The following is a 23,998-nucleotide window of genomic DNA, read 5'->3' on the forward strand; positions in this document are numbered from 1 at the left end:
GAACTTTGGAGTGGTAGATCAGTGTTATAGTTGAGGCTCTGTGGTGTGTAACTGTGTTCCTGATAATGAGCAGGTTCTTTCTTCCTTAAATAGGAGTGTATACTGCTCAGAGAGAGGGTTGCTGGAAGGAGTCTCAGAGACCGTGACGCATCAAGGCATGGCACTGACTTGGGGCAGCACGAGCAGTCACAGCCTCATTAAGAGTCTTGCTATAGCTCTTTGGAGAATAGGCCTTACAGTTGATCTTAGTGTCATTTTGCACTGTCTTTATAGGTATTGGAGATTCCCTTTTATTTCTCTCCAAAATGGTTGCATCTCTTGGTATTGCTCAGAATTATGTTAGCTTTCCCACTTGTTAAACATGCCCCGACAAAGGAGAGATTTGGTACCACCCAGAAGATTCTAAACATGAACCTTAAGACCTGCAGGTCGCTGGAAAGCATCGGCTCCAAAGTCATTTGGAGCCCCGTGAGTGCTCTGGTGCAATGTATAGACTGCATGACAGACAGCACTTCCCAGGGCACATGAATGTCATCAGCTGGTTTGTTTACAGCTGCAGAGCCATCTGTCCTCTGATACTTTGGCTCTGCTGGCTGCTGCCTGGGTAGGCACTGATCCCAGTTCCAGCTGCAGACATCCTTAAGGTTTGAAGAGAAGCTCCAGAGGCAGCATGTGTAGTCACTGGTTTTTGAGGGAAGTTTTACAAGATGGCTAATCCCTACTGTATTAAATGTTTGCCCAAACAACCTATTTTGTGTTCAGTGGAATTCTAGATAAAGAAGCCAGGACCCTAAAATAAAATGCCTTTTGGGAATATCTGAGGTGCTAAGGAGAATATAAATAGAGTTTTTGTCGAAGCAGTCACCGTGGAAGATATGTACAATCAGTTTGTTGTTTTCTGATATCCAGTCTTTTGATTTGGCCATAGTCACCTCAACTATAGGAAGACCTTTGGTGGAATAGCAGGCCTCTGTTGGCTTGATTATAAGGTGTGCCTCTTTGGGGCAGCAGGGTGGCACCAGAGGAGTTAGTCCTTCAGCAGGTGTTATTAAGAACCTCCTCATGTACTCCGAGGGCAAAAATGTTAGACTGATGGATGCATGCTTGTATAATTATAGAATTCAACTGCAGGAGTAGGCCATCCTAAACTCCCCAAATTTGATGGTGTTTCGGCTGTATTGCATTTCGTTTGTTCCAATTCTTCTGTTTTTAAGATTATTTGGGTGGTGCTGGGCTGCCTATCCAGGGCCTTGTGCATGCGAGGTGAGCACTTCACTTCTGAGCTCCACTGCAGTGTCTGCCAACACCCCCATCTCAGCTAGAAAGCACCAGAGCACCTTCCATCTGCCTCTTAACCTGGCTGTGCCTAGGTGGGCTTGTCCCTTCATAGGTCATTAGCACATAGGAAGTCATTAACTTCCCACTGACCCCATTGCAGTGACTAGGAACTGCAATTCCTAATTTTTGCTCTTTTGTGGTTCTGATCCTGGAGAGACATTATTTCTATGCTACTGGCTTTGCCATCTAAAACATAAACTCTTGGATACAAAAATTATTTCCCTACTGAAGGCTGTCCTGCCTTATCCTGATGGGTAAGATAGTTTACTGTCTGTCCCTCCTTGCCCTGGACCCCATAATCTTTCTCTTGAGATCACCTGTGTACCTGTCATCTTCTGTGTCTAACAATTAAGTGACCTGAAAGCCCAGAAGAAAGCTGGGATGACAGAAGGTTCCCATTTTAATGGATTGCATTGTCACTTGCACTAAGCAGAGGCAACTTCTTGTCAAACCACGAATTTTTGAAATTGTGTTGTAAGTTCTAAATAAATTAGAAGTTCTTGTCCCTCAGGAACTTATCAAATGAACATGCACAGTCAGTGATTGGATGAGTAAGTTTAAAGCAGGTGTTAACTCCAGGCAACCGAGTCCCCAAACCCTTGCACATTTTCTGTTTCTATTTCGTCATGGTTTTCCTTATCACTATTATTTATTTTATACATTTTATTTCATTTGGTTCAGACTTTTTTCTTTCCTTAAATATATTCTTTAAAGTATCCTCATGTATGATTGGCTTGGAAGCTAAATCCAAAAACGAGAATGGTCTGGGCTGTGACCTTAACCCCTCTCCACCCTCTGAAGCTGGTGCCAGAAGCTGTCCTCAGCTCCTCCTCTTCTGCCATTGCATGTCCCCTCTGTCTCGTGACCTGCTATGCAACGTCCTTACCTTTACTAATGTTTGCCTATGATGCTGCACAACTGAATGACTTTCTAACATCCGTAGAGTAGCTGTATGGATTCGGGTCTATTCTGTCATTACTAATCCAGGTAACCAGATATTACCATTTCTCTCATTATTGAGAGTTTCTGATGAATACTAGTGTTGTGATGAGGTTGTTATTTCACTTCCCCCATATTTGTAACAGGATTTATTAAGATAAATTGTGCTTGAAAAAAATTGGAAGCAACAAGTTAAAAATACAGCATTTATTTGAAGTTTCAGAGTATATGATATTTACAAAGCATATTTCTTTGGTGAAGATTTAAAAAGTATGTTTTTCAGTCCTCTGAGGAAGCTGAGAGAGCTGCTTCTGAATATCACAAGGGGAACGATGACACTTCATGACCAAAGATTAAGAACATTTTTGAATAAAGCATTTTTCCCTTTCACATTAGTGAGGTCTTTGAGAAAATTATATACATAATTTAATGTTTCCATATAAAACAAGTAGAAATATGAATTATTTATTGTCTTGTCTGAAGTCTAGAACTGGTTAAAAATGAAAAGGAAAAATTAAAACACACTTTTAAAGAGTAGCAAAATTTTAGTATGTACACATTGGTATTCATGAAAGAGTATCCAGAACCAAGATTCCTTGAATGAGATCTAGAGACAAGAGAATGACTATGTGCGTGCGTGCGTGCGTGTGTGCGTGTGTGAGTGTGTGTGTGTGTGCAGAAAGCATGAAGCTGACCCCTATCCCCATTCTGCCGGGGAGAGTAGTGTGATGCCTTCCTATTGCTTGTGTTTGCTTTACAGTCAAGGTGTCCAACCTTGGTGTTTATAGTTTTCTATCTATCATCCATTTCTAATAAGTACTGATTTAATTTTTGTGGGCCTGTTTTTTTTGTTTGTTTGTTTTTAAGAAAATACAAAAGGTAAAATGTACCAGAGAGGAGCCTTCTTGTAAGTATGAAGTAAAAATACTACTTTTCTAAGAAGACCTTATCAATATCGATGGGGAAATATTATAAAGATTTGAGAAATACTGAATTTTATAAAACTTTTAATCTTGTCTGTCATTGCTATCCTGCTATGGTAAAAACAATAAATTATCTATGGATTCAGATACTTTGTTATAAAATATAATTTCAAAATTTTAATATTCATTATAGTTTCAGTTGCATAAATGGCCTCTTTTTTATTTAAATTTTAAATGTTCTGAGAAACTTCTTTGTGTTTTTCTTTTGGTATATCCTGAAAGAATTTGAGGCCAAAAACTTAGCATTAAATCATAAGAATAGAATTGACTATTATGTTCAAATTAGCATAACTGAGTACAGGGAGAGTGTCTATCCATTGCATCTTGCTGAAGTCATGTATACCCATGGAAGGTCTGCCCTGACGGAGGTGTATGTGTACCTATATGAAGCACTGCTTAAAAGTACTGTGGCTTTCTTGTATATTTAAACGGAAAAGACACAAATACCAACTAAATAAACATTTGTATTTTACTGTTTTTACAGCCTTTTGATCAAGGAAGGATTCAGAAAATTTTCCAGGCTATATGCAGCCGACTTCTCACTCTTAACAGATTGTCTTCTAAAGCTGCTAAATACTGATGAGAACTATCTAACCATGATAACTCTTACAGTTTTCGTTAAAGCTATATGGTAGCATGCCTGGCCTTGTTGGCCAGTTAAAATGTTCATTAGTCCTCCCCTGAAGATGGCAGGAGGTGATGGTTTTCAAAGCTGTTATTGCTCCATGAGCTGTCTTATGCTGCAGCCAAATATGTTTGTTGTATTCTGTTAGCTCTTAAAATCTATTGTTTACCAAATAAGGAAATTCAAGGGACATAATAAATTCCTTGATAGAGTGAGGTCTACTTTCTAGCTTATGTAAAATAATCTTGGAAACATTGTTGAAGAAACTGTTCCTAATTATTGTGCTATCTTATATCTATTTGATTTATGTTTCCATGTAAGTATTGAAATTGAGGAAACCTTTATACAGTTTTAAAATTCAAATGCTTTTAGAGTCCAAATCGAAATCTAAGTTTGTAATGTGTGGCAGCCATCTTGGTTATCAATCATTTAACTAAAACCAATCATTTAACTCTTATTTGTGCCAGACTGACAACTAAAAATATGGATTTGTGCTAAGAGTATTAACAGATAATGTTGGAAACCATGTAATTAATCTTCTGGGGATACTTGTTCATGTCTCTCTGTGTGTGATTCAAAAAGGAATGGTAGTATCTGTTGTCTCTTGTCCTTCCTACTCTCTAACTAGGGTCACTTTAACCTACAGGCTGGTCACCCTCCCTAACCCCTTTGCTAATGAGTGGTGGTCCTGCCCCCCTGGCTGGCAGGCCCACCCTTCTTCAGCAAGCTGCTGCCCAGGGAAATGTCACTTTATTATCAATGCTGCTTAATGAAGAAGGACTGGACATAAATTACTCCTGTGAAGATGGCCATTCTGCCTTGTATTCTGCTGCTAAGAATGGACATACAGGTAAAAATAAACAAATACCATACAAGATCTAACCTTACCACACCTCGTACTTGCAAAATGACAGAAGGCCAAAGGTGATTGAGCAAAAGATCCACTTGATTTTCACTTTTCTTTTAAAGGGAGGGACGGGTAAATCTTTTTTTTTACATGAGGTTTTTTTTCTTTTTTAAGATTTATTTATTTATTATATATATAGTGTTCCACCTGCATGTATGCCTGCATGCCAGAAGAGGGCACCAGATCTCATATAGATGGTTGTGAGCAACCATGTGGGTTCTGGGAATTGAACGCATGACCTCAGGAAGAGCAGCCAGTGCTCTTAACCTCTGAGCCATCTCTCCAGCCCTTTACATGAGTTTTAAAGTTTTGTGACCATTTAAAGGCTTAATTGTGTAGTTACTTAATGTAAAATGTAGAGCTAGTAGTGAAGTAAATTTTCATTTGTGCACACCAAAATGCAATAGCCACATAGCAGTTATAAATCCCACTTTAGAATCAAGCTGTCTACCTGGGCTCACTCTTGTCAGGACAGAATAAACCTGTTTTTTGCCATGGAAGAAAAGCAGAGCATCTGGGCTGTTAGGACTAGGGTACGGGTAAGTTTTACTACTTAGGAAGGATGGTCTTGGAATAATTCATAGTTATTTAAGGTTTTTTTGAGAACTGAGAAGTTATGGCACTATAAATGATCTGTCAGTGGAGACTAAATTCTCTTTACTCTTTAAAATGCAAATCCTGCAGTTAAATATATTAAAATATGTGGTGGTACAGGAAAAGAGATGCGTTGCAGTGCCTTGACTGCAAGTCCTAAGTTAACAGTGTGCTGGTTGGTTCAGATAGACACAGTCGTTTGCTGAGCAAAGAAGACTGTAGTCTTAAAGCACTTTGGAATTCAGGAGCACTGGGGAATTTATTGTAGAGAAATTAGATTTAGACCATACAATATTATTTATATTTCTCTGTTAGTGACATTTACATCTCAGGTGACTTTCTGTGGGCTTCTCTTGATCTTCATGTGTGTACGATGACCTACAGAGAGTCACTTTGATGATTAAGTTAGCATCAATCCTGCAGTAAGAATATAACTATATAAATACCATTTGGGAAAGAGATCCAGCTCTCTGCCTCAAAACATTATTTTGGGAAAATCTGGTGGAGAGTCTAGCAAAGTACTTTTCTGGTATATGGTATTCCTTTTTAGCCACCAACAAGTAAAAATCATCTCTTAGCCGGGCGTTGGTGGCATACGCCTTTAATCCCAGCACTTGGGAGGCAGAGGCAGGAGGATCTCTGTGAGTTCAAGGCCAGCCTGGTCTCCAGAGCGAGAGCCAGGATAGGCTCCAAAGCTGCACAGAGAAACCCTGCCTCAAAAAACCAAAAAAAAAAAAAAAAAATCATCTCTTGGTGGCTTTGAAGATAAGAGTGTCTCCAGGAAAAGAGATGGCTTGATGGCTTTCCATATGAAAGTCCATGACATGCCGCATCCTGCAGGACAAAGCTGTTAGATCATCTGTGCAGTACGAAGGGCCTTGAGCCATTAAAATCTCTCCACAGCTTCTAGAGCTTTGGCTCATCATAGCACCAAATGGAGCATTCAAGTGACTTTCTGTTTAAAACCCATAGACTGTGTGCGATTGCTGCTGAACGCAGAAGCCCGAGTCGATGCTGCTGATAAAAATGGCTTCACACCTTTGTGTGCCGCAGCTGCTCAGGGACATTTTGAGTAAGTGTTGCACTTCATTCTTTTTTCCCCTGTGAAAAAAAAATGGCCCTTTTTATATTCCTGCACATATTTTACTCCTGCTATTTATGTAAATGAGTGCTTAACCTTCATTGACAAATAAATCCACCAAACATGTTTGAGGGTTCAGCTGCAAAGTGGGACCAGAGATTTGTTCTTCGTAAGAGAGGTTAAGTGTTATATCTGAAGGAAGTGTGCATGTGTCCATGTCTGGTCAATGAACGTGCTCTGGAGAAGGCCAACTACAGCATACAACCAGAGAATGAAGTAAGGAATGCTGCGCACGGCATTGTTTCCTTTTTCCTCCAAAAGCTTTTGTTGCTGCTACCATTAAAAGGAAGACAGAGCGTTATACTATTTATCATAACCCTACTGTCCTACTGGTTAAGTTATTTGATAGATAGGCCCACATCCTAATCTTGCTTCATTCACAATGAAGAGAAAGATCAAAGTAGGACTTTTGCAAACTGAAAGTAGTTTGAGCGCAAACAGAAGTGGTTAATTAATATGCAGATGGCTTTAACAATGATTTCTAAAGGAGTTGGAAGTCATTAAATATAGGGATTACTTTTAAAAGCAGAAAGTCATATTTTAATAATAGAATAGAGCCCGGTTGCTGCGCTGCCTGTGCTGAGCTGGCAGATTGTGAAGACTATATACTGTTGCTACCTTTAAAACCCATCTGTCCTGAGAGGAGTATTCTTGAACATATTATAGAATCCTTGGCATTTTGGTTTTGAGCCTTGGTCTCTTCAACAGCTAAGCTGTTTTTCCAACTCAACTTAAAAGAAGGCTTTTGAGAATTCACATCATTGTTATTAATTACAAATGTATTCTATAATATTCCAAATGCATGCTTCTGTTTCCAGTGCCGTTTTCCTTTCTCTGGTGTACCTAACATGCATCTTATCAGCCTGAGTTTACGTTGAAAACTGAAGGTGCTGCTTCTGCTGTTTCCTTTGGTTGTGTTCTGTGTCCTACAAAGCACATCTGTCCTCCTGGTCTGCACTTCTGTCTTTGTCGTCTCCATGTTACCAGGCCACATGTGAAGCTCCTTGCTTGGAAGTTGTGACTGTCACAGACCAGAAGCATGGATAGCTTTTGAAGGAGGAACCCTGTGGAAATTCAGGAATCAGTAAATGTAAAGAACATGTTACACAAATATGTCAACATGTAACTTATTTTAAAACACATGTAAGCCAAATACTGGATAAAAACAAAACCTGACTTCCCCTAATTCAAATTCTCTCTCTATGTGTTGAACTAGTCACTAAGTCACAGTCTTGGCTTTACTTCCTTCCCCTTTTCTGTGCAGCTCTGTGTCCTCAGAAGCCAACTATCACCCAAAGAGATAGCCTCTTCCATCATTCTCCCAAGGCAGCCCTTTCCCCAGCCCCCTGCTACTTTTTATAGCAGAGACACATGGTGCCCGGCTGTCTATGCTATTTATAATCAGTTTCTGGAGTGAAAGAAAAATCACAGAATGAATCAGCAGCCCCATGTTTGTTTCAAGGCCCAAACTATTTCGAATTACAAATAGTGTGTATACCAAGTGCGATTAAACCATCTAACCTAATAACTCAGACCTGTTCCAAGGACAGTGCCTGTATAAAAGTTGGTTATGTGTATCGTGAACTATGTGTGAGCATCTGTAAAAGAATGATTTGATTAATTTTCATCAATTCTGTGACTAAAGTGTTGTCTTTAGTCTTAGGAAAGTGATAGCAATGTAATAAGGTTCAAAATAACCAATTTGGTCTAAATAAAGATAAATGATATATGTCAATATGCAGGCTTGCTTGGGCATGTCATCTAGATTTGGAACTGACCAGGGAGTCCTTCAAAGCTGACATCTCATCTCTGTGTCACTAATCACAATCCTATATGCAGATGTATAGAATTACTAACTGCATACGATGCCAACATTAATCACGCTGCTGCTGGAGGACAGACCCCTCTGTACCTGGCCTGTAAAAATGGAAATAAAGAATGTATCAAACTCCTGCTGGAAGCTGGCACTGACCGGAGTATACAAACTAGAGTAAGTACCCATTTGGGACAGTTCTCACAGACATTTGTCATTCTTACTGTGTCTGAAAACTAGCTGTATAGGTTCAGAAATCATATACCTGTGTTTTTCTAGCATAGATGTGCATATATGACATGTGCAGACATTTTTCTTTGTCATTATTCCCTAAATAAGGCAGTGTAACAGCTGGTTACATAGTATTTGTATGTTAGATGACATTATAAGTAATATGGAGAGGACCTAAGAATGTTGAGGGATGCGTGACGTTATGTTAATGCCACAGTATTTTTCATGAGGGGTTTGTGCGTCTCCAGGAATGCAGAGGCCAGGCTGAGGTAGGATGTAGCATTGAAACTATTTCCCTATAAATGCTAAAGGACAACTGCACATTGAAACAGACTCCTTAACTTTGCTTTACATTAAGGACATTGAATTGGAAAATGACCTCGGTTTGAGTCTCTAACTTGCCAATTAAAAATTATGTCCACTTTACCTTGTCAGTCATTCAAATGCTGAGACTAGAAACAACAACAACGATAAAGGATACTAATGCTATTAGTATTTCAGAATTAGAGACAGTGAAAGTATAAGTTTCATTCATTGAACAAATACTATTCTTAGACATTTGATGTTGTGACATAATTTCACTTACAAGAGCTAATCATTAATTGCCAGTATAAGCAAAGATAATAATGCAAGTATGTCCGAATCACTTACATGCCTAGTTCCCATAGAGTCCAGAAGAAATCAGCTGGTTCCCTGGAACAAGAGTTTCAGATGGTTGTGAGGGGCCATGTGGGTTTGTGACATCCAAACCCGGTCCTCTAAAAGAGCAGCCAGTGTTCTTAGCCACGGGGCGGTCTCTCCAGATCCTGTTTGTTTTTAACCTGGAAGAAGCAGTTTAGTTTCACATTTCCTTATTATTTTATGTATTTCATCCAAGAAATATATGGTGATTATATACATCCACTAAAAAATCCTACCTTACTGATGAAAGAGAAATGAATTTTGCATCATCAAGCAGAGTAAGAAGTGCAACAGAGAAGGTTAAAGCACATCCTGTTGAGGACAGAGATCCATGCCCTCTCGCTAGATTTGTTGGTCGGAACAGAGTCTTCTTAAACACAGAAGTGCACAGTGTAATTCATAGGTGGTCCCAGGAATAATGATGCCTTACGCTTTTTAACGATAAGGTAGCAAGAGAAAGTGGAAAGTCGAAAGGTTTTTGTTTTGTCTTGTTTTTTTTTCTAGAAGGCCTGTTTGAACTCTGTTAAATAGGAAGGTAATCAGGACTTACTCCCTGAGGCCTATATAAGGTTGGTGTCCTAGCGCTGCAGAAGAAAGCTTTACCTGTCTGGACCATACCCAGCTCTAGTTACTAGCTGTGTGGCCTTGTCTGAGTCATCTGAACTTACTGTCATGATATTCAGAAACAGAAAAGGGCACATCCTCAAGGGTCTGCTTTGGGAAAGGATTGCAATACTTAGTGTACATTGAGATGGTTCCCACTTACTGGCTTATTTTCCAAACTTTTACATCATTAGTTAAAAAAAATACTGCTATTGTGGTATATACTTGTTGCACTCAGGAGTCAGAGGCAAGGAGACTCTGTCAACTTTCAGGCCAGCAAGGGCTGCACAGTGAGACCCTTTCTCAAAACACACATTAAAAAAAACAGAAAGTATTGTAGCTCATTCAAATGTATTTAATATAACAATATGGAATTTTTTTAAATTTTTTAAAATATGTAGCCCAGGCTGGTCTCAAAATCGTGATCCTCCTGCCTCCACCTCCTTCAGCAAATCCTACCAATATGGAATTCTATATGAAAATGATGTTAAACATATAATGTAAAGGTAGAAAAAATAAAGCCCCAAAGCAAGTCAATTCTTTGACAAAATCTCTAAAGACAGACAAAAATTCCTGTGTAGTGAGTGGGCAGACCCAGCTGTGTATCAGAATGGGAGGCGAGGAGAGGCTCACCCTAGAACAGAGCTCATCAGGTTTAAATATGTCCCATTCACTCCTGGGTATGCCTGATAAGCTGGTGGGCTTTCCCCGATAGCATCCCCACAGATTCGCTTGTCTAGAGAGAGGCTTGGGGGTGTGCATTTTTAACAAAGCCTCAGAGGGTACTGAGGCTATGGAACTGAGAACCCCCTGCCCTGAAACTGAGTACACTCAAAACCAGCTAAGTGGGTGGCAGGGGCAGCGCAATTCATTCTAGAAAATGAACTCAGTGATTTTAGGTGCAATGCAACATTATCTAAGGAAGTATGGACATCCAGGGAAATGATGTGGCTTTGTTTTCCTCTGCATTCCTACCTTTTTCCTGTTACCTAGAATCTTTCCTTCCAGAATAGTTGGCAAAAAAATGTTCAGCTCATTGGAGTTAGGCCACTGGCCTTGAAGTAAAACTCATTTGCAGTAGTGTTCTTCAGTGTGTTACTAATTTGCTAATACCACTGTTACTGCATATAATTTTAAAAATCTCATTAGGATAAAGTTCACTCCATTTTTAATACTGAATTGAGATTCTGATTGGTCAAGCATAATACTCATTCCAGACAGTGACTATTAGGTGAAAATGGTGATTTAACAGCAAACATGAATCACAGTTGTGGAAAATAGGGTCACCAATAAAAGTCAGAGTGCTTAAGTTCATCAGGAATATTCAGGGGTGGACCACCTCCATTCTTTGGTACAGTGATTCATGACCAAGAGCATTTAGAGGTGGACTTTAAAACAACACTACACTGTTCTCATCATTAATGTTGTTATCAGCACTTTGCCCTTGGTCTTTTTATTTTCAGGATGGTTGGACACCAATTCATGCAGCTGTGGACACTGGTAATGTGGACAGCCTCAAGCTCCTAATGTACCATAGAGTTCCAGCTCCTGGAAACACTTTGAGTGCAGAAGAGCCCAAGTCAAGCTTGTTCACCTTGAATGGAGAAGAGAGCCCTACAGGTACATCCAAACCTGTGGTTCCTGCAGACCTCATTAACCATGCTGACAAAGAAGGCTGGACTGCTGCCCATATCGCTGCTTCCAAAGGTTTCAAGGTATGTCGGCCAGCAGCTGGCCTCATCACCCCATTGTAAATTTGATGAGTGGCATAGCCATCTGCAATTGATCTGATGTGTTTAGGCTGAGGAATTGGAAATGGAGTAATATCATTGCAGAAGATGAGCTGTGAGCTGCTGCTGGTACAAATTGACATTCATCTCTCTCCAGCAGATGTTTATGGTTAAGGAATAAGAGAATTTTCATTTTTTTTTAAAAAAAATCTCTTATTTGTAGTCTTTCAACAAGAAACAGTTTCAAATGTTTTATTTCATCTGTCTTAGAAAGGAAAGATGAGTATTAATGTAATTCACAGGTCACATACTAGTTAAAGCTCTGATATCTAGAGGGAGTCTCAGATTATAGGCTATTTTCTTGTGCTCTTTCTATTGGGAACAGTAGGTTTGACCAATAATAAGGTATTAGGACACTGGAGTGCAGAGCACCTCGCATGCTAATATCTGCAGAAACAAGTTGCTATTAGACCAGTGGCAAGGGTACAAGTTACACATGTAGGCTAAGGAGACAAAATGGAGCACAAAGTGATGAATAGGCATCAGATCCACCCCTCAGTCAGTGACATGGGAAAACAGAGATTATGCACGTCAAAGAGCAGGGGGTTTAGGAACGTTCACTTCAGGGACTGTTCATTCTAAAGGCGGCAGAAATTACGTGGGGTCCTTAAGACCATAGGAGAGAATGATTCAGGTGAAGTGAGAAACAGAATAGACATAGAAGCAGTGGCTAACAGTCCCAGCTGTGCTAAGGTGAAACCAAAATAAAGCGACCCTAGGAGTGTCATTGTTGGCGTGGGGGCCTTTAGTAACATTTAATAAGGGGCTTGACCTGAAATTACCGATGAATATACAGCCAGTGGGAGGCTTTACAAAAATAGGGTAAGTGGTTATCCAGTTTAAATTATTCAATTTAGCAATACAATTTAGACCATTTGGGATATTGAACAAAATGACAGCAGGAAGAAGGTGGTGAGAGCAATTTAATAATTCCTAATATTCAAGCATGGGGCTGAAGATGGTTTATTGGGTAAAGTGCTTTTTGCACAAGCATGAGTTACTGAACTTGGATGAACAGCACCTACATGAAAGCTGGGTATGGCAGCATGCTCTTGCAACTCCAGTACTGAGGATGTGGAAACAGACAGATCCCAGGGATTTTCTGATCAGTCAGTTGTTATAATAAATCTTTCCGCCAAAAGCCGCCTGAGCCCCACCACCACGTGTGAGCTTTACGCCAGCTGCTTGCCTGAGTTAGGCCCAAATGAATACACAGAAACTTGTATTAGGTTCATTACTGCTTGGCCAATGACTAAGATTCTCATCTGTTAGCTCAGTCTTAACTATCATAAACCTATATATTTTGTAAGACTTATCTTATCGGTCGCCTTATTGGCATCCCTCCTTGTCGGTGGATCACATTGTGCTGCTGGCACAGGAGCAGAAAAGAGGACATACTTTCTGTTTCCTCACTTAGATATGAGTCTCCTTGCCATGTCACTTCCTGCCTGGATCATCACTTCTCTACTACATTTCCCAGAATCCTCTTTGACTCCTAGTCCTTGCTTGCCATTGGTCAAACAGTATTTATACAACAATCAATCGGATAAACATACAAAGAAGTACATTCCCCATCAGTCAGTCTAGTCGAAACATTGACTATTATGCTCACAGGGAGATTCTGCCTCAAAAAAATAAGTTTGAGGGAAACAGAAGACGACACCCAAAGTCAATTTTTGACCTTGCCATGCACACATATATACATATACCTTAGTACCAATTTAGTTGGTCTTAATAATAAAAACTCAGAGACAGATATTGGGGTTAAAGCTGAAGATCAGAGAAGCAAGTCAGCCAGCTACTAGCCTTACCTCTACCTCAGACCAAAGGGGCAATCCTGGAAATACCTATGTGGGACTCTTCAATCTACTACAGACATCATGTACTTCACAGTTTGATTTCTAAAAATGAGTAGGAAAAGAAAAAAAAAGCATGATTTTGTTCCGTGCTCATTAGCCTAATGGTTTCCCCCACTTTACACTTTGACAAAAAAGAAACAAAAATTCTGAGAACTCAATATATATATTTCATTTTAATGGAATGTATGTAGCATAAAAGATTTTAGGAGACATAAATGAGAAGAGTAAATCATTTCAATTTGAAAATGCAGCTACTCAAAGACTGGCAGTTTGGGTGACAAAAGGTTCATGGAAAGTCAGTTTGTTGCTAACAGCCATTCCTTCAACAACAACAAAACTCTGTAATGTGAGATGTAGCTGATAGGAGTGGGTTATGAATGTACTCAGCCTGGAAGAGCAGATCATCTCTGTCCTAAGGTGTTTGCCTACCATACCTCTACACCTCTTTTGCTAGGCCAAAAGGAACCTCCTCCCCTGGGAAGCTAGCCTTCAGTGAAGGATGGGGCTGTTGCATGGACACTTCAATGCGAACTCTTCTTAGTCCCAGAGTTTTGATGATGCTATTTCCCATTGATCCCCTCAACCCTGATGGCAGTAAACACTCTTTCATTGTTGTGTAACAGGAAATATGACCTCCTTATCTCAGAATAGGACTCTTCTGTATCCTCATATTCTTAAAAGCAGAAGATCAATTTCTGATGTGAGATTTTAGGGAATGATTGACAATACACACTGCTAAGCTGTTTAATAGATTTTTTTTAGCTCTGGAGTGGGCATTTAATCTTCCATTTTGACCTCTTTATTTTATGATTAGGACCTCTAAGCTTGGGAGGGTTTAATAGCCGTTGGGAATGAAGCCCAGATTTCCTGATTCCGTTACTCTTTTTCACTCTACATCTCTCCTTTCTAGCCAAAACGATTATAAAATATATCTGTATCATTTGCCTGGAACAATGTTTCCATTCTGTCCAAAATATCTTTCCCAGATTATCCATTTATAATAAATTGCTGAGGCCGGTTTTCAGAAACAGTAAATCCCAACCATCAGTGTGTTGTAGAGTCATTCTACTCTAACCACACCAGAACCTTAAAAATAATCTTAGCTGGTCACATACGCTTTTCTAGTCTGTATATAGCTAGTGACGTTGCTCAAGAAAATGCAGAAACATGCATGCCACATATTTTCTCTTATACAGATCCTACATTTTTATTGATATATGCACATGAGTGTGGGTAGATGTTATGCAATTGGAAACACAACTCTGAAAACTTGATGAGCTTTATAAAACAGGAGACAGTGGAGCCTGGGAATTACTAGAGTGAAGCCAGCATGGAAGCAAACATCAGAGGGAAATACTGGTTAGTTTTGTCAACTCCACAGGTATTAGTCACCTAGGAAAAGAAAAGAATCTTGGTTGAGAAATTGTTTCCACCAGACTGGGCTATGAACCTGTGGAGGATCTGTAGGGCATTGTCTTGATTAATGATTGATGTAGGAAGCCCACCCACTGTGGGTGGTGGCCTACTCCCATCCCCTGCCTCCACTCCTTGGCAAATGGTCCTGGATTTTTATAAGAAAGCAAGTTTAGCAAGCCCTGAAGATCAAGCCAGTAAATAGTTTTCCTCCATGGCCTCTGTTCCGGCCTCCAGGTCCTTCCCAACTTTCCTCCATAATGGATTGCAACTTGTTAGCTTAAATAAACCTTTCTTCCCCAGGCTGCTTTTTGTCATTATGTTATATCACATCAACAACAACAACAACAAAATCCCACTAGAAAGTGGGAAACTTAAACCGAGAGGAATTGAAAGAAAAAAAAAATTGGGTAGGGTAGTGAAAATCAATAAAACAAGGTATACATGAAAATGCCATAATGAAACTTTGCTCAGATTTCAATGGAGAATTATGGGATTTTAGAGCTCGAAGGGACAGAGTTTACTCATTTCAGCCCCTGGCCATTGTGTATCCCACATCAGTGCTTGCTTCTTCACAGTTCTAGATGGTTTTTCCACGGTTGACTTTGTTCAGATAGGCACTACTGTCTTACCACAGGAGATCTTCTCCCAGACTGGCTTCTGGATGCTCCACAGAGAAGGTTCAACCAGGGATAAACCTTCTTTGTCTTCTTTGATTCCTGGAAATAGATTTTAAAATCTTCTTTTTGCATATATTCCTTATTATTATTATTTACATCCTGACCTTAGTTTCCCCTCCCTCCCCTACTTCTAGTAACTACCCCCACCTCCCCTCTGCCCCTATTCACTCTTTCTCCAGTTCCCTTCAGAAAAGTACAGACTTTCCATGGATACTAACCAACCATGGAATATCAAGTTACAGTAAATCTAGGCACCTCTCCTTCATATAAGGCTGGACAAAGTGTATGAAGAAAAGGCTCCCAAAAGCCATCAAAAGTGTCAAATACAGAGACCCTGTTCCCAATGTTAGGAGTCTCACAAGAACATCAAGTTGCACAACTGTAACGTATATGCAGAGGGCCTAGGCCAGTCCCATGTAGACTCCCTGGTGTTGGTTCACTCTTTGTGAGCACCTCTGGGCCCAGGTTAGTTGGCTCTGTGGTTTCTTTGTGTGCTTGACCCCTCTGGCTCCTGAAATCCTTCTTCTGTCTCTTCCTCAGGATTGTCTGCCTCCAGTTCTGCCCAATGTTTGGCTGTGGGTCTCTTCATCTGATTCTGTCAGTTGCTGGATGAAGCCTCTCTGATAATAACTGGGCTAGGCGGTAATCTATGAGTATAGCAGAATATCATCAGGAATCATTGCATTGGCTATTTGTTATGCCAGTCATGTTTGGTTCTATCCTAAGTTTCTGGGTCTTCCATCCTCTGGGTTCTAGCTCCCTAGGCAGTGTCAGGGATGGGCTCCCTCTCATGGCTTGTGTTTCAAGAGGAACCAGTCATTGGGTGACCACTTCTACAATTTCTGTGCCATCTTTCACACAACATCTTGTAGGCAGGACAAGTTGTAATTTGAAGGTTGTGTGGCTGGGTTGGTGGCACAGCCCCTCCTCTCAAAGTCTTGCCTGGTACAGGAGATAGATGGTTCAGGCTCTGAATGGGGGGGGGCATCTCAGGGATGAGATAGAAACCTAGTACAATAGAAACTCAGGAATCCATGGGGATGATCCTGGGATAGACTCCTAGTGATAGCGGATATGGAGCCTGATAAAAGAGCCACTTAAGGAAGCTCTCTCTCTTGTTGTGAGATCTTTGAGAAGTTGAGGTCCTGCCAAAGAAATGAGGAGATTAAATTTGAGCTTTTCTGTCACTGATAAAAGCTTATGTTCCCAGATCTTGTTTATTCATTTATCTATTTATCCTTTTGATTTTTTTCATCCCTTTGGTTTATTTTATTTTATTTTGTAGGTGGTATTGGTTTGTTTGAGATATGGTCTCCATTACAATCCAGATTGCTTGAGAACAGCCTGTGTAGCCCAGGCTAGCCTTAAACTCACAGAAATCTGCAAATTATATCCTCCTATGTGCTGGGGTTACATACATGGCCACCACAGCTAGTTTCCTAGAGCATTTTCTTTTGGGGGAGTATGAGAGTGTCATGCTGTGGGTCAGTCAAGACTTCTAACTTATCTGTTGCCCGTGTCTGTGTCTTCCTATCACTCCTACTCATCTGTGGCTCCCCTACCTTATTTAATATTTTTAGTATCCAATACAGCTCACGTTCCTCTGGGCTTCGTATACTCCATCCTTGTTTCCCCTCCAACAATGTTCTAGCAAATCCCAGGATCCATTGTGGGCACATCTGGTTTTGTTTGTTTGTTTCGTTTTGACAAGCTCTCTGGTTTTTAGCTTCAACTGTGTTTTCTGCAGTAACTAATCACAAATCATATCCTCATGTTGGACTTCTGTACCTGTCTTGTAGAATGTTCTTTTCAGCATCTCAAGTCATTTTTAGGCATCCCCAGTGCCCTTTGGACAGACTGTGGCTCACCTGCTGCCATCTCTTAGGTATTTTTGGACTATGATGGTATCACATAGTCTATGGCGTTCAGCCCTAGGAATATCACACACTTTCTCTTATAGCAACCACTTCTGTTCTTCAGGGGGCCAGGTTGAGGTAGAATGGAAATGCTGAAAGGTTTGGGGTTTTTCCCCCTTTTAATTTAAATTAAAAACAAGCTTCTTTTACATGTCAATCCCAGTTCCCTCTCCCTCCCTCCTCTCCTCCCTGCACCCCCACTGACCCCCCATCCTAACCCCTTTCGTGCAGAAAGGTTTGTATGGGACCCAAGATTTATATTTTTCCCACCTAAATCTTGACTGCAAAGCAGAAGTCACTGGAGTTTTTCCTTATTGCAGAGAATCATGCAATAGGTTTAAAGAGGGGAAGTCAGACGAGCTATCAAAAAGCATTAAACTAAGAGAACCAGCTGCCATTTAGAATGTTTTAATCATGTGACTATGTGTGTATCTGTATGTGGGAATGTGTGCATGAGTACAGGTACTATTGGAGGCCAAAGGCTTCGGATCCACCCAGAGCTGGACTGTCAGGCTGTTGGGAGCTGCCCAGCTTGGCTGCAGGGATCTGAATGCAGGTTCTCTACAAGAGCCATAGAGCTCTTAACACTGAACCATCTCCAGCCCAGATAGCTCTTTATTTTTATCTTCTATGATCATTTTCTTTTCCCCTTAACTTTTAGTGACAAACCAATGCCATACTACACGTAAGCAAAGGGGAGATCCTCTGAAATACTCATTCCAGTACATGAAGTGAAGGTCAAATGGATGTGTGCTTATTTGTGGCAGCAATGATTGACTGGAGGAAACATAATGGGAATGTAAACACAGCCATAACCAAGCTCAACCCCTCACCCCAATGTGGAGCTGTGGTTTTTGCCACTTTCAACAGTCACCTATCTGAGTTTAAACTCCTCCCCCTCCCCCCTCGCTCTGTGCCTTCTTCATTGACATCCCACAATAGAGTCTCTTGGGGTTCCAGAATCCTGTCTTTGAGTCTCTGAATGTTCTCTGAGACTGTTCAGGAAGGTTATTCAGAGTTCTCAGCTCATCTCCATTCATCTCCAAACATTTTGTTTGCCCAGTGCAGTCCTGAGTATGCTTCTTGTCCCAGTGGAACAGCTCATTGCAGGCTTTTACTCTTCAGACACCTCAGCTTAGAGGGGTTCAGTGACAACACTGTCAGTGAGCACATTTGCTCATTGATTCACCATGGCTGCGACTCTGTCTGCTCACATCTTCGTTCTCCTTACTCCATGAGTTCAAAAGTTCAGCACACCTCTAGATTTTATTTCTCAGTAAATTAACTTTATTTGCTTCCTCATTGACTCCCTGCATCCTGCCCTCATAGCTTCTCATCTGCCCTTTAGATGCATTCTGCACTCTGTGGCAGTCTCCACCTTATTTGTGCAGCCATGGGACCTATCTAACAGCTAAATATGGTGATATAACCTACTTTGTATCCTTGTATGGCTCTGTCACCCTCAGAGTAGGGTTTGCTTAATTTAATAATGGTTAAGCCCCTTCTCACTGGCCTCAGACAACAAGCATTTGTCACCTTTCCTAGTATGTGCTGCGTGTAACCAACAGGCCAGACCGTCGTCTCCCTGGTTTCACATCTGCTGTCCCCAAAGTCTTAAATAGCTTCTTAACCCGCCCCACCCCCGACCCTGTTTGCCTAGAAAATATTTCAGTAAACATTACTGGCTAGCAGTAGAGTGCTTCCAGGGCACCTCTTCACACTTCACTTACATAGTTTCTGTTTACTGTAATTGCTTGTATGTATCTCCCCCACTTCTGTTCCGAGCAGAGAACCTGGTTCTGAAGTAGTTTCTTGAACCAATGGGTGAATAGACAGAGCACTGTTTGCTCACTCTCTTCCTTTCCGGTATATCTTTCCAATGCATCCATCAGCTTCTAAAACAGAGCTGATCATAGTGTTTTCCTTCCTGCAGGAAGCCTCGTGTCTACAGAAGAGCACCCACGCTGCTTAGCGGGCAGCATTACAGCTGCCCTCTGACAATTCTGTTTTGACCTATTCACACCTACGTAGTTTATGCCCATTACACCAACCTGCTTATGCCAGTGTGTCTGTCTTAATAGCTCCTGCCTCCCCTGCCTGCGGAGCAGTGGGCACACCCACACCCAAAGGCTGCTCTCAGTTCTTAGTTGGACATTTTTTGTGCATTTGCAAACTTTTTGTTTTCTTTCTTTCTCTCCCTCTAACCAATCCCAAGTTCCACCTCCCTGCCTAGAATTTGATTTTATCTCTAGCCCTTTGAACTTGGGGTTTGTACTCTATCTCCTTGGCACTGGTTCCTTGCTTCTGAGCACTCCTTGACTAAATGACAGTGGAGGAGACTTCTCGTCATCCTCAACATCTCTTCTGTTCTCTCTGTGATCATGTTCACTCGCTGTGATCATGAATCCCTATGTTGTGCTCTGGCCTCATGGTCAGAAATGAAGATTATGTTCTGACAAATGCAATGTGAGTGACAAATGAAGCCCAAGACACTGGGTTTTAGGTCTCTGTGAGAGCAGATATATCCCCATAAGACTTCAATTTAAACCATCCATCTGGACACCTGTAGGACACGCTGCTCACTCAGGCCACTTCCACATACTCTTATTACACCATGCTTCCTCTTCCTTCAGTACCCTCATGGAAAGTGAGAAAGTTAGGTTTTTTTCTCCATTTTTCTTTCTTCCTACATTTCTGTAAGGCAAAAATCACCTGCTGTTGCATCTATAGCTCTCTTGATGTGGTTTAAATAAATGTTTCCCAAAGGCAGTGGAAGCTGTAGGCAGTGGGACCTAGTTAGGAATCTTCTGGCCTTATAGGATCATTATTTTGCTTCCCAGTCAACGACAGGTTCTCCGTTTTTGCTCTTCCCCATGCCCCTGCCTTTATCTGCCACCTTATGTAAAGCCCACAGCAACACAAGCAACTTACTAAGAATGGGAATCTCTGAAACTGCTTGCAAATGACCTTTTGTCTTTTTAATTGTTCATGTTGCATGTTTGTTATAGTAATCTAGCACACCAGCCCTTACTTCTTCATACTTTCCCCCATATGTAACATAGAAGAGTTTTTCTGTATATGTGCATTGTGTGTGTATGTGTGTTCAGGTGTGCGAGTATGGACCCATACATGTCATTCATGCATGTAGGCATCAAAGGACAACTTCAGGTGCTGAGCCTCGCCTTCTGTCTTCTTAGAGATACTCTTTTATTAGTCACTACCTACACCAGTTTGACTGAGATGCCAGTGAGTACCTGGCTATGCCTCTGTTCTTGCTATAGGAGTGCTGGGATGCATGCTGCTGTATCCAGTTTTTGATGAGTCTTAGACTCTAAACTTAGGTCCTCACACTTGCTGGGCAAGGCCTTTATTGCTGAGCTATTTCCCAGACCCATATCAAACTCTTCATGGCACTTTCCCCTTCTCCATGATACATGGAACTGGACCCTTATTTGTCCTTGGAACCTGCAGCCTTAACATAGTGTGTGGGTATAGCACTTTACATGTGTGTGATTTGATAGTATGTCAGTCTTGTACCACGTAACAGTATTTCAGTCATTGGTTTATTGATGGCAATAAGATTATATTGCCTCGTGACATTCAGCCATCTCAGGATATGGAAATGCAGTCTGTGATGTGTAGGTAGCCCAAATGACCTAAAAATGCATATCTCAGAAAATTTCACAGCATGTGTTCAAATGTTATGTAGTAGCAGTAGTTATTGGGAAGGCCCTGCTAAGTCAGAGTCTTCATCTAGTTTGTGTTTGCCATGAGGTCTACACCACACCGTAGGGTTGGATTTGTAGCAGTCTTTGAATGCCGTTATCCTTGTAAACACATCTTCATGCCCCCTTCAAGAAAAAGACAGTACTTGTCATATTAGGTTCTACTGCCTACCTGCATACAGTAACAACTAGAAGCAACCCACTTTGAAGGTCAGGAATCAAGGAATCTTAATTTGAGAGACTTGCAAATTCATATTGTACCTTTCTATCATTAAAAAAATAATTTAAAGTTATATCACCTAAATTATCTTTAGACAAATATTGGCTGTGTGCATTGACACCTTATCAGTTAACTAACTAGGATGTTTCCTAATGGGCAATGACTTGGTTATAATGAATTGCAGCTGCTGAGAAACACCGGGAGCTTAGTTCATGCCAAGCATTAAAGAACTCAGCAGCTTTTGTTTAAGTCACATGGCAGTCCTATGAGAGACATTTTTTGAAACACATAGAAAGAAATTAAAGCAGGAATGTTATAAAGAGCCATGCCATACTTTTAAATATGACTGTATCCATTAGCATGATCTGAATCCAGACCTGCTTCAACTTTTACTATCTTTGCCACAGGTACTAATGAAAGAATCATTGTGGCTTTTAGGAATCCTATTGTGATCCTGGAATTTGCAAAATGTTGTTCCCATATCGCATTCTTTTGAAACCTATTTGAGTACTGTGTCAACTCGTATTATCCAAGTTTCTTATTGGCTATCCTAGTCACTTAATTGGCGTTACAGTAATTTTAGAAATAACAGCCCAATAACTAGTTTATAAAATAGGTGTTGCTTTCAGTTAACTCTTTAGCTTAGTGATTTTCTAAGTCTGAGCCACAGACCTTTGATGATATGGCCCCTCCAACCTAAGCAAAAGACAGCAGAGAGAAACAATATTCCCAGTGTGTTTCTTTGAAGGCAAGTAGAATTTCTTCATTTAGGGGTCTCCTAACAGAGCTCCTCCAGTTTGTAGAACTAGTCTTGCATCCCATGAATACTCAAAAAAGTCCTCGATATCACCTATGCCCTCAGATCAGCAAGGCTTCTGGTCACATTTCATTTTAATTGGTAGTTCCAACTTCCTTTTTGCTTTTCTTTCTGGTTCCTAGAATTTCCCTGAACTTGTGAACTCATTATTGTATTTAAAAGTAAATTTTGGAGGCAATAGGAAGCAGCTGGAGCTCACACATGCTCCTCCTGGGAGTGTGAGTTGATACAGCTACTGTGAAAAGTGCTTGCACCATGTCCTAATACGTCACAGACCTGGCCTGCTCTCTGTCAGTCCAGTGCTAGTGCATATACCTGCATCTGTGCCCCATAAAACACAATCCTGGAAAGTTCATAGCATAACCCAAATGTGAATCAACACAGAATGAATGAGTAATTTGTGGCATGCTTATGTTCAGAAATACCATACTGTTAATACCCTTGAACTCAAATTCAATTATGACTGATAGCACGTGGATGAAAATTAGATGTCATATTGTATAAAGAAGCTAAGTGCAAAAATGTACCTGCAGCATGCTTCCATTTGTGCTGAATTTAAAGGTAAGCCAGCGCAATCACTAATGTTGAAATTCAGAAAATAGTTATGGCGGTGGGGGCGGCATGAAGACACTTGCTAGCATATGCAAGCCCCAAGAGTTCCATCCTCAGGACTGCAGAAGGAACAGAAAGAAGGAAAGATTTCACAGGTACAGATATTTCAGTTCCAGCTACTCAAATGTACACTCATTCCAGGTAGATCTAAATGAATCTCTCTCTCTCTCTCTCTCTCTCTCTCTCTCTCTCTCTCTCTCTCTCTCTGTGTGTGTGTGTGTGTGTGTGTGTGTGTGTGTGTGTGTCTGTCTGTCTGTCTGTCTGTCTGTCTGTCTGTCTACTTTTCTGCCTACCTTTCATTGAGGAGAATACTAGGGAGGACAGTGCCTAGTTTGGCATCCAGTACCTTTTATTGTTTCTGGCCTATTCAGGGTTCTCATTTTTCTTGGAAAAAAACAATCATAACTTACCAGGAGGCAACAAGAAATAGCCAGTTGAAGCAAAAGTCTTTCTGGTTTGTATTGCCAAGTTGTCTTGAAAGGGATATAATCTGCTGAAGTCTTTTTATTCTTTATTTCTGTCTGTGAAACAACTGGTTGGTGTGCGCACATGTTTGTGGAGGTCAGATAATAGCTCTTGGGACTTGGTTCTCTGCTTTCACCGTGTAAGCCTCCAGGATAGAACTCATGTCATCAGGCTTGGCAACTGATGCCTCAACTGGCTGGGCCATCTTCACTTCCATTTCTGCTTTGTTTGTTTTTTCTTTTCTTCTATTCTCTCTGTGTAGCTGAGGATGGATTCTGTCATGATCCGTAAGGGCAAGACCATGTCAAGCCACATATTTTCATATTCCAGACAGGTCACAAACTCCTAATGTTCCTGCCTTCACCTCCAAAGTATGGGTGTTACAGGGGTGTGCCACCATGCTCAGCCTCTGACTATGAATTCTTGATCAGCTAGCCACAGGCAACTGGCTTTTTCTTTCTTGGGTTTTGCACTCCAGTTTATTGATTTGGACATGGATATAATAGTGCTCTTGTCTTTACAGAATTGCCTAGAAATCTTGTGTAGGCATGGAGGGCTAGAGCCGGAAAGGAGAGACAAGTGCAATCGGACTGTGCACGATGTTGCCACTGATGACTGCAAGCATTTGCTGGAGAATCTGAGTGAG

General features: G+C 40.9%; 1 protein-coding gene across 1 annotated transcript in view; it reads left to right on the forward strand.

Annotated features, from left to right (window-relative positions):
* Positions 1-23,998, forward strand: part of Cttnbp2 (cortactin binding protein 2) — a 151,770-nt gene that overhangs the window by 79,923 nt on the left and 47,849 nt on the right. Inside the window, exons 5-9 of the mRNA XM_027389955.2 lie at positions 4,532-4,735; positions 6,359-6,458; positions 8,367-8,517; positions 11,319-11,570; positions 23,876-23,993. Of these exons, the coding sequence (XP_027245756.1) occupies positions 4,532-4,735; positions 6,359-6,458; positions 8,367-8,517; positions 11,319-11,570; positions 23,876-23,993 (825 nt within the window). The remainder of the gene's footprint in view (positions 1-4,531; positions 4,736-6,358; positions 6,459-8,366; positions 8,518-11,318; positions 11,571-23,875; positions 23,994-23,998) is intronic.

The sequence above is a fragment of the Cricetulus griseus genome (assembly GCF_003668045.3).
Source record: "Cricetulus griseus strain 17A/GY chromosome 1 unlocalized genomic scaffold, alternate assembly CriGri-PICRH-1.0 chr1_0, whole genome shotgun sequence".
Taxonomy (NCBI): Eukaryota; Metazoa; Chordata; class Mammalia; order Rodentia; family Cricetidae; genus Cricetulus; species Cricetulus griseus.